The 12,022-nt window shown below is 39.6% G+C and overlaps 1 protein-coding gene across 1 annotated transcript; it reads right to left on the reverse strand.

The window, feature by feature from the left end:
• Positions 1-494: 494 nt before the first annotated feature.
• stx19 (syntaxin 19) lies at positions 495-10,912 on the reverse strand. The gene is made up of 5 exons (XM_023264559.3): positions 10,379-10,912; positions 8,239-8,510; positions 7,790-8,026; positions 7,125-7,337; positions 495-6,419 (listed from the first exon to the last, which is right to left on the reverse strand). Exons 2-5 carry the CDS (start codon positions 8,449-8,451, stop codon positions 6,183-6,185), a joined length of 900 nt encoding a protein of 299 aa, XP_023120327.1. The 5' UTR covers positions 8,452-8,510; positions 10,379-10,912; the 3' UTR covers positions 495-6,182.
• Between the last annotated feature and the right edge of the window lie 1,110 nt (positions 10,913-12,022).

Raw genomic sequence — 12,022 nt, forward strand, 5'->3', positions numbered from 1 at the left:
CTATCTGCATGGGATCTTCACAGATGGCTCACACAAGGAAATCATGAGCTGACCTTCCCAAAGATCTTATTACTGAAACTCATATATCACTCTGACAGAATATTTAAGTTGGAACATTTATCCTTTGATGGGTAATAAATAACAGTAAACTTTTGACATTAGCTGGTTTATAAATCTGCATCTCAGGCATGTTGTTATTAAGACTTTCTTAGAATGAAGAATACGGTAAAAGTTACAAGAAATCACAAAGAGCGGAGAGCCCACGGCCTTTTCTCTAAATATGAGTGCAATCATTTTGAGTTGAAAAACTTTCTTTAAGTCCATTACAAGACAAAACTTGTAAACAATCATAACATTACTCATTCAGCTGAGATTCTTTATTTATTTTCTTGTATTCTGGATGTTGCAGTTTCAACAAGTGCCATTTACTCTTTGGAGTACTCTGATATTTGAAAGTAAAAACTAAATTAAAAAAATGACTAAAGCTCTCTATAAACCTTTAGAATCTTTATTTCTCTAATCTTTTTTCAAAGTAAGGTAGGATGAGCTTTTCAAGATTAATATGTTGCTAATATCAATTTAGTTTACATTTTGGGCAGTGTAGATATAGATGGGAAACATGGCAAGAGAAGGCGAGGGATATGAAATGCAAAAAAAGCTTATGGCTAGAATCAAAATAGAGACTCTGCTGCGAAACCAATAACTCTCCTATACACAAATTTTTGCGATAGCAATGGCAACGGCAGTCACAGAGGTTGCTTTTGGACTTTCAGTCTATTTATCTGGAGATAGATGGGCAGACAGGGCTTTTAGAAAAATGGCCCCTTGAGTTTCCCCTGATTAATCATGACATTGCCCTCTAGTGGCTATAATAATTATTAGTAAGCACAGGATGTGACATTTTAGAGTCACAAAGTCAATTTAGGAAGAAGGTGGAGGTGGCTGAATGGGCAAATAAAACATTGAATGTCAACATGATTCAAGTTTGTCTCTTTCCCATTTCAAACTGACAGTCAGTGTTCTATTTTGCTGCTGATTCCAACTTCATATTTACTGTAGAGCTATGTTTAACATCAACTCAAACCGCTCCCTATATATCACAGAGGCCTACAAACTGATGTGAAATTATAGCACTTTCTGACAAGAAAACAACCTGGCAAAAACTGATAGTTGCTTAAATTTCCATTTCTGAAAAAAAAAAAAACTATACCATGTGTATTCACTACCCTAAATCAGTGGAGACAATCAGTGTATTTCTGGTGCTCTTACTGCTATCAGAGCTGCCCAACTCGCTGCACAGTTTCTTTGTGATTTATCTCTTTCTGATGGTCCTGATATCTCTGCGTTCAGATTTTGATGGGTGTGATAAAACCAGGCAGTAAAGTAATGTCAGCTCTCTATAACCACAGCTGGTGTTACTCACAGGAGGGCTGCTTTGATGTTCTATAGACATTCTGAGAAAGTCGTTGGGATCCATGTTGTGACTGACAGGCCAGATAGAAGAAATATGTACTGTACATAGTCACATACGGACGTCACGGCAACTCTGTCAGACATCATCAACGTTGCAAATTCTCACGTGTCTCCTCTGTTCACATTATTGTTAAATCAAACATGATTGATGGGTCTTGTCTGGAACGTGGGGAGAAGGTTTGAGTAATGAATTTGGGTTACTGTGTTGAATGTGGAGCAAGTACATGCACCAAACTAAAAGGTGCATGAGTTACCTGCAACAATCCCCAATAAATGAACAATACATCACATCATCCATCCATGCGCTATAGCTGTTTTGTCCTGCGGAAGGTTATAGGAGGTTATTGCTACTGGGCGAGAGGCGGGATACGCCCTGGAAAGGTCTCCAGTTCATCACAGACAACCACGTATGCTCACATTCACACCTCAGACTCCGCCTCACTTTAGAATAACCAGTTGCTCTACCATGTCTTATAATAGTGGGAAGAAGCTGGAGCAGCCACAGAAAACCCATCTAGGTCAATGGAGAACATACAAACGCCACAAAGAAACACCCCAACCAACCAACAGGTTAGCCAGTACCATTCCTGCATCAGCATGAATCTGATGTTTCAATATAAAACGGCATGAACTTTTTCAGAAACACAAAAAGGCTGTTTGCTTCCCACAGTATTACACAAAAATATATATGACCATGGTTGACACAGTGGCTTGGTGGTTAGCGCTGTCACCTCACAGCTAGAAGAGCCCCGGTTCGCATCCCTACCTGGGCCTGGGATCTTTCTGCATGGAGTTTGCATGTTCTCCCTGTGCATGTGTGGGTTTTCTCCAGGTACTCTGGCTTCCTCCCACAATACAAAAACATGCTGAGGTTAATTGATAATTCTAAATTGTCTGTTGGTGTGAATATGAATGTGATTATTTGTCTCTATGTGCAGCCCTGTAATAGACTGGTGACCTGTCCAGGGTGTCACCTGCCTTCACTCTAAGTCAGCTGGGATAGACTCCAGCCCCCTGCGACCCCAGGGAGGATTAAGGTGTATAGATAATGGATGGATGGATGGTTGACACAAAGTGGATACGAATGCCTTGTTACCTTCTGGTCATCACATCTGGGAACAGCTGTTGTGTGTACGTGCAGAGCTGGCAGTGCAGGTAGTCAAAACGGTGACAGTCGGACAAAATCTGATTTGGCCAGAAACAGGATTATATGTCTGAATGACTGCAAGCAGTGTGGTTTCACGTAAAATATTGGATAACAGCTTCACCGATGGACATAAACAAGATGAATCCACAGCGGAGCCTCTAAACATTTGAAAACTTTTGTAGTGCCGGGCAGCTCCCAGAGTGAGCAACCTTTTCAATGTGAAGCACGGTGAAGCTGGAAGAGAGAGAAAGTGAAAAGAGTTGATTTTGCCTTACTTCCCTGGGGGTCTGATGTGCAGAGGTTTATTTGTCTTTTTATCAGAAAAAAAGACAAATCTGACTGACATGAGCTGTGACACTGTTCACACAAGAAAGTCGGTAAATTTTTCAAGTAAAGACCTGGGCTGCCTGTCCACCTCGAGGTGTGACTGTCAGTCTTTTCAGCTTAAACACTTGGTGTGGAAGCCGGTAAGCAAACACACTATTATCAGTGAATATGTCTGATGTTTACTGCCTGCTGTTGTCCAGCCCAGTCTGCCAAAACCTCCTGTGATAGGACTGCATTTTAACCCAAACCATGATATTTTCCTAAACCTAATCAAATAGTTTTGGTGCAGAAACTTCCAAACTGTTCCAAACTGAAAATATTTCCTACTATATCACAGTCTTACCTTTCTGTGACAAGATTCATTTATTCAAAAAAAGTGAAAAAAAAAAGTGAAAGGAAATCATGGATGTCTCACATGAACCCCAGAAGCTTTCTCTCAGGTCTGCAAACTCTCATTGATCCCTGCATCTCTGCTGTTGGTATATTTGGAAAAAAAATCCATTTCCATCTTACAGATTTTCCACTTTCTTTTATTCCTGTGTTTTTTTGATGGTGACTATGAATATGCTGCATATTTCTGTGTTATGAGAGCTCAGTCTGTATTAATTTTGATTGTGGTATCCCATTGACATGATCAAGAGGGATATTTGACCTGTTTCATAATCACTGATGCCTTATGACTAGATACTCATGTAGATAATGGACAATAAGGACATGGAAAAGGCTGTAACAGAAACAGAATGCCCTCTGAGAGAAAGAGTTCTGTCTTTTGTCTTTTGATACTGTTACTTTTTAAAATGTCACACAATTTAAGAAACAGAAACCTCATCCACATCGAAATAAATTGGATTATTTTCTGTCTCGAACTTGCTGACAGCTGCTTAAGTTGTCACTGACCTCAAACTAGTGAGTACTCTTGGTCTGTTTCAGGTTATACTTTGAGCAATTTGAGGAACGAGCTCCAAATAATGGCCTAAAAAATATAATAGAACAGTACAACATGTATGTTTTTCATTCTGAGAATGTTTGGCAGTGAAGTTCCTGCTGTGCATAATCACATGATAGTGATAACCCACTTTTAACTGGTAATTATCTCACTGAACACTGGATGGCATTGTTGCTGTTCAGGAACCTTCCAATTTGCAGCAGTGCCTCATTTTTCCACACTGTGTCAGGGAAGAGGGATCATCTATGCAGTACTCTGACTTGTTATTTGATTTTCATATTCAAATTTAAATATTTGATATGTTTATGTCTCTGTTTTAATATGTCATTCTAATTTTAAAAAGACTGATGTACAACACAGAAGATCTGATTCACAAAAACACTCTTCCAGTCAGATAGCAGAAGTCATCCAGCACTTTAGCTGCATGTCGCACTCTGTTCCTCCATTAAACCAGAGGAAGCAACGTAATGATGGCGGAGGTAATTAAAGCGCTGCATTGACAGTTAGCGTTTCTTAAGGGATCGCATGACGTGTAAAAAGACTTGCATCTAAATTGACTTACAAACAGCAATTTCTGGGGTTCCTGATAGCTCATCGGGTTAAGCAGGCAACCTGACACAGTGGCCTGGGTTTGATTCCTGTTCATGGCCCTTTGCTGCATGTCTTTCCCCCACTCTTCTCCTGTCTGTCTACACTGCACCTATCTAATAAAGGCCAAAAAAATAACTTAAAAAAATACATTTCTGGCACTTTATATGATACATGTGAGACTTTTTACTCTTCACATGAAGCAATTGTTGGTGTGTTCATATGCTTTTATATTATTCTGAACCTAGGATTAAGTTACTTGAACAGAGCTCTATTTAACTAAGGAAGATCCTCTTACCATCTGCTAAAAGCTCTATTGACATATTGTTCCCTACAGGAACATAGAGTGATGGTCCTGCAACTATGCTGGAATAGTAGGACAAACCAGATTTTCCAGAATGGCTCCAACACTCCCAGTTCACCCGTATTTTGTCCCGGACACCAGCCACCATGGGTCACTGACTCACTGCGGAACATCACTGTCTCTGCTCATTAGAGTCTAGTTTAAGCCTTTCTGCCAGCGAGCGAAATCAACAGCGAATGAATTACTGACTGAACCACTTACTATTCCCTTTGCCATGACCCTGGCAGGGATAATGAGTTAATATTGTCAAGTCAACTTAAGGAAATGTGGAAACAGAGGATGATTATCTGTCAGCAGCTGTGAGTCTGCCGGTTCTATTTGTCAGTAAAACACCACATTCTTGGGATTTTAGTCCGTTGCTCTGGCATTTCCTCTGAAGCCTCTGCTCCCTTTTTGTGCACTATAATAATATAAATAATAATGATGCATGTGAATGCCAGAATATTTCATCTGAACAATAAAACAGTTCCAACAGAATTGTGAATAGTTATTGCGCTCCGGAATGCAAAGCACACGGAGAATTTTAATATATCCTGAAAAATAATCTTCCGTCGCATTTTAAGCAAATGACTTCAATGATTTCCTGCGATTTTGTCATCATGACAGAAATATTTTGATCAAGTCTCGTTATTCGAAGTTTTGCTCGAATCCCTGCCTTTGTGAAAGCGCGTAAATTAATAACTTTTTTTCATTGAAAATGATCAGACTTTGAAATGCAAATGCTACTAATACTAATTGTAAAACAAGTTCTTCTTTTTTCATCAGCACGTGAACTAAAAATGAAATGAATATGTAATTGCTCAATATCTTTGAAATAAAAATTTCTCCACTATGTTAAGTTTGTGCTGAAAAGAGAGGGAGTCTTAAAGTGCATATACGGTATAAAAAATATGCCCTCATTATCTACAGCTCCTGTGGCAGGAAAAAAAAGAGGAAAAGATGAGAGGTTCTTTTGGAAAAATGGTGAAATATCAGTCTTGCTGATCTAGCAGTGTCAATGGCCTCCCCTTGTTTGTGACCTCTGTCAGATGACAGTGAAGGTCTCCAATAAGCAACGGTGTTGATGAGTAGCGATCACTGAACTGTCTCTTCCAATAGCAGTCGCTTCACATCCTCTGGAAAGAAACAAGTGCCTCCCATACCAATTCTGGCCCTTCCCCTAATTGTTTTCTATGCTCTGCTGAATCTGTCTTCACCATCGCTCTGTCCAACAGCAGAAATTGCTGTACCATTACCTTCACTTAAATGGTACTTGAATCCAGTGTTGCTTACTTCCAACAGGTAACTAAGACTTTTGAAACAGTTGCCATAAATGTTGAGGCTGAAATTCTTGCATTTTATAAGCAGCATCTCCACGGAGGGCAGCAGCAGCAGCACAGTTGTCTGATTGGGTTCTTCTTCTTATACCTGACGGCCATCTTGAACTTCTCATTAGTTGCAGCCACATAATCCTGTGTCCTCTCTACGTTGGTCTGGATGTGTTCAATGTAGACGCCTTGTTCCTCCACCAGCATGAAAATGTCCATGAAGAGGTCCCTCAGCTCCTTCATGTTGTTCTCCAGACTCAACAGCTCCTGTTGGAGGACGATATTGGGATTACTGCTATAGATGTGAGGGATATTAGTCAGATGATGGAGGTAAAATGACACAAGGACTTAAAATTAAAAGAGAACAGATGCAGAGAACATCATCCACATCACCAGGAGTTTTTGATTCTAAGTAATTACTGTTCTGGTTCACTTGGAAATATATTTGCATTCAGAGGTGGCTGTAAAGTTGTTCCTTACACTGAGAGCACTGTTTATTTCTTTCTCAAGGAGTTAATGTCATTCACCTCGTCTCCCAGGTCTACATGAGTCTCTAAGAGAGCCTAGAATTGAAACCAGCGGAACTGAGTCTCAATGACTGCTAAAGGGAGACTTGTTTAATATTTTTAAGACAGGAATACCAAACTTTTGTCTCCTTTCCTAAGAAACTGATTACTTTTCAAATTAATGCACAATAAGGTGTGAGAGGTTTCACACTTCTATCATGTAGCTGGTAATGGTGGGAAAGATTCTCATGCTTCTGATCTGCAAGCTTTCATCCTATCAGAGAACTTGCCAGGGTAATAAGTGCAAATTAAACATGGATGGAAGCAGCTATGATTTTTTAAAAAAAAGTGTGCATTCACTAAAAAGGTATTAGAGATTATTTGCCTTGAATGGACATTGCAGCTGCCTGAATGAACTTATTATTGTCACAACCTTGGTTTAGTGACATATTTGTGTTACCATTACCTTGTGTCGCTGTTCAATCTCAGATAGCTGTGACCGTGTGATTCTGGCATCATTCAGCAGGTTCTCATTGAAGACCTCCCAGTTTCCAGTGGCGACCATCTCATTCACCTCCTCCTCTGTCACATCCCTCCCCGATACCTCAAGCTGCCGGATAATGAAGTGCTTACAGCGCTCCTGCTTGGTCAGCAGACCTTCATTATACTGGTACATTACCTGACAATGATTACAGCAAAAAGACAGAATGAGAAAGAGGGCGGTAGAGAGGAAAAGAGGAATGAGAAAGTATTTGAGTCTCTTTTTTAGCACAACAATAATTTATGTTAATATGTCAATTTTGTGATCCTTTTTTGATTGTTCACTGTAAATTTTACTATACATCTTTACATGTTAGCATAGAAAGACACTTATAAACTGCGGTGATAAAATAATTATCATTTTCCTCATGCATAAGTAGAGCATATATATATATACACACACATTTCTTTTTTCTATCGGATAATTTTCTGAATCTTTATGCTGACATAACTGTTAAGTTTGTCTTCTTCTATGCAAAATGAGGCTTCAGAACCATATCTACCCTATCTACTCTATAAAAAAAAAGAAAAAGAGAAGAAAAAGGTGATGTTTCAAGTATCCAAAGCAAAGCAGTAGGATCATATTGCAACCTGCTGGAATTTGCGGTGAAGTGCTGCATGCTGGGAGCGCTGTATTCTCGTTGTAGCTGCAGTAGGTCCCTGCTGATCCTCAGTACTTTGGGCCTGTTTTGAAAGTGCATCTAAACGGCGGTGGAGGCTTTCGGCCTGGAACTTGATGTTTCGTGTTATGCTGCTCTCTTTCTTCATGACACTGAACCGACGCATGGTTGCCACCAGGGTCTTTTGCTGCTGAGTGAACTTTAGGACCTGTTTGTAGTAAAGATCAGACAAAGCTTCAGCTTGTCCGAATGAAAGGTGAAAACTTTTATTTACGCTGTAGAAGCTGCATGATCCTAAAATCTTTATCATCTAATATCTCGGATCAAAACTGATAAGAACCAACATGATCCAAAAACTGAAGATCAACAAGACATACAGTATCAGTATTAAGACAACTACTGGAGTGAATTTATTTTTACCTCTGTCTCCAGCGCTGTGATGTCATCTCGGATTTGCTGAGCCTCACTCAAGAAATTTTCTATGATTGGTTCCTCCTCGAACATCACAGCCTGCGGTGTGATGACCCCAACATCCTCATCATCACTCTCCACTGAGAAAGGATTCGCGTTCTCAGTTCCAGCCTCAGAGAACTCTTCAGCCCGGTTCTGCAGCTCCTCCAATCGGTCCCTCATTGTGGAGCAGTCCTCTCCTCAGGATTCACCTATGATAAAATCTACAGATGCTGCCAATACTGACAGGAGATTGCAAGAGAAAATAAATAACAGAAAACTTTAACAATATTTTTAGCACACTGTTGAAGCAGCTAATAACACTAAAATGGATCACGGTTTTATTTATCTTCCACAAAGTGCAGAGTGCCTGACTAACATAACCACAAAGATATTTAATAATGTTTTAGTTCTGCTGGAAGATAATATTTGAAATATATTATCAGTAAATATTTTACAAACACATTCAATATCAGCATTTGGAAACTTGCTTGATTTGATAAATGTCTTTTTTTTTTTTTTAAAACATGTTTAAAAACATATTAAGCTAGAAGTAAATAAATTAAATTTGACCATGACTGCTAGCAGGGATCTTCGTATCATTGTCAATAAATCTAATTCCCTTATAAATATCTATAGGTCAAGCTTTGTGTCCTCTGGTGTAACCAGGGTGAATCAATGTTTATTTTTTAATCCTTCAAACTTCATCTGTCTTGATGTAAGGATAACTGATGAGTCGCATCGGGATTCTGCTAACCACAGAGTATTTTTAGCCGTTTGAAAAACAACACGAGAAAAACAAGCAGAAAGTTTGTCCGTGGCATCAGTCGAATGGATCCGAGTTCAGTTTCCCACGAGAACTGAGCTGTATTCAACAACACACTCAACATAAACAGAAGAAGGAGGTTGTCGCTAGGTGGCCACGTCTGAAGTAATGATGAGTCTCAAAAAAGTGACCTTGATGAACACATGAAGTAAAACTACATAAAACAAGTGCAAACATATTATCAAATCTGAGTGTCTAGTGTGACAAAGAAGGTAGCTTCACTGCTCAGTATTAAACACTTTGACGTTTTTAACCCCAGCATGCTTACTTCTACCAAAGCTGGCACAAGTGACTGAGTTGATGATGATTAAAACCATGAGACGCAGGATCAGATTTTTTTTCTTGAATGCCTTTGACAACTGAGGTGCATTCAGTCACAAAACTCTATGTATTCAAACAGGCATACCAAAAATGTGAAACAGCCTTAGCAACACGGGGATTTGGGTTTTAGAGGCCGTAACATAATCTTTTGCAAGCACATGATTGTGTGGGGGGAACAGACTGTTTGACTGCTGAGAAATGGAGCATTTCAAATCACAGACTATCCCATTGCTGGATAGATTTCAAACAGGAAAGATCCTATCTCCCGTGTATGTGTGTGTGTTGTAACCACTGCAAACTTGTCAAAGCTCAAAGAATGTAAAAATATCTTTTGGCCTGAACTCCCTCCTCCTCTTCCTCTCCCTTTTCCTCCCTTTCTCTCCCTACCTGCTCGACACAGAAGAGCCGATTAAAAAAATTGCTCAAAGGATTTGGGAGCACATTCTCCCGCATTTAGCCTAAAAACCTGGAAGAAAGTGGAGCATGGTTCAAGGAGTCCAGCTTCTCTCGGAGATAGAACGCTTTGTTCCTCTAAAACAAGTAAATATTTTCTTCCTGCCATCCATCTGCTTCTTTGTCTGTGTTTCCAAAGGGGAATCTTGTGTTGACATTTTCACATTTCCATGCAGGTGGACAAGGACAAGAGCCCAAATGTTGTGTTTTCTCATAGGTCAAACAACTGAATGATGTTTGCTAGTCTTTTGACTGCACATAAAAGAATGAATCCAGTTTAAAATGTTACAGAGATTGTAAATTAGGTTAAGCAAGTGGTTCTATTTTTTTTTTTTTTTAAAAACTCCTGCTAGGTTTTTGGTTAAAAAAAAATAAATGGTATACAACATAGAACAACTACAAAAAAATGTGAAGTTGAGAATTTATTTCTACATAAGTGCTCTACAATTTCAAATTAGACATTTACACACATTTCTGTAACAAGCTTTTAATCTGAAATAAAGACTTTACCTTAATATAATTAGTTTTCCATCTGCTAAGGATTTCCATTGAGACCAGGAATGTAGTTCCAGACATTCTTTCCCATCATCAGGTCACTTTCAGATCTCCTGCCATTCACCTGATACTCATCAGCTGTGGGCTACAGATTGTAAAACACTTATACCACCAACTGTTTATCAGGACAGTTACACTCACAAGCAGGGAAAGTTTTAAGGAAGTCTGGTCGAGTCAGTTTCAGTCTCCTCCCCTTCTTTAGAGAAAAGGTCTGAGCAGGGCCAATAGGAAAGGAGCAGATTTGCTTATAAAAAGAATGAGTGGTGACGTGATTAAGTAAATGAGGAGGGAGAGACAGCACGGTGAGCACAGTGCACTCATAAACCCTACCCTCAGGCTCTTTTCTGGAGAGGAAAATAGAGCAGAGTAAATACAAGTGCATTGTGTACACTGCTAAGGCCAAACAATGGGGACTGCGGTTAGGGTGTCAACCAGGGCGTTGGGGTTCTGATCCGCGAAGTTAATTTCTATGTGAAGTGTCTGGGTTCCTGGGGTAAGCCCTCATGGTCTGTGAGTATTAGGCCCCAGTAACTCCGCTGAGTACTTTTGACAGATTTCTACTGACAAGCTCACTAAAACCCAGGAGCCCTTTCAACACGGGAAGGGACGCAGTCACTCTCTGCTATGCAGCATAACACGCTGTGCAAAGCTGTTTGAAGTACAGCGTCATAGAAGGAGAGGGGGGGCAAGTTTGGAGAGTTTGGTGGGGACAAGAGTTCACTTTTTGTCAGCTGAAACTTTGGAGGCTGGCTGCAGAATCACTGTCAGTTTTTTTTTCTTCTTTTCGTTGTATAAATCTAGCAACCGTGTTGTTAAAGTGGTGATCAGAGATGCCTCAGAGGGTATACTTGAGGTAAAGTGTCAAATATTTAATGACTTATGAGCACACACCTCAGGCTTATGTTAATTTTCAGTTACTCCCAACAGCGTATTTTTGAGTTCATCCAAGGATGCTGTGAAAACACTCCATGGCCTGCGAGTCTTTTCTTTTCAACTAAAAGAAGACAGTTTAATCCAGTTAATCCTTTAACTAAAGATTGAAAATCACTGAAACAGGTACAGTGATTACAATAGTAGTGTCACCAGCAGCAAATAATTTCAACTGGGTGGTGGTGCATCGCTACAATAAAAGAACCAAAAAATCTAAAGCAAATTTACCACATGACGACTATGCAAAATACTGTTATCAAAGTTCCATCTCTATTGTACCAGATGCTGCTTCATGTCTGTAATAATGCTGCAATTCTGTGTAAAGCATGAGTCATTTATCCCTAATGGCAACATATTATGACAACAAAGTAAAACAGGTTTTTTCAGTGTGGGAACTTGCATTGGTCAGCATCACAGGAAACAAGCTAACTGTACTGTGTGTGAACCTGTTTCCTGTAGATGATCAATCATATAATTTTTCCTTGATTCTTATCTCTGCATCACTGATTAAGGAGGCAGGGTTGATTGGACTTTGTGCTCTCTCTTTTCCTCTATCTCCCTCTTTCTCTCTCACACAAACACATTGCATCTCTATCACAACCCCTGCCAACCTTTGGGTAAAGTTGATCTTATCTCAACATATCTTAATTATTGCTACTCTGTGTAAAA

Source organism: Amphiprion ocellaris, chromosome 11 (assembly GCF_022539595.1).
Source record: "Amphiprion ocellaris isolate individual 3 ecotype Okinawa chromosome 11, ASM2253959v1, whole genome shotgun sequence".
NCBI classification, from domain to species: domain Eukaryota; kingdom Metazoa; phylum Chordata; class Actinopteri; family Pomacentridae; genus Amphiprion; species Amphiprion ocellaris.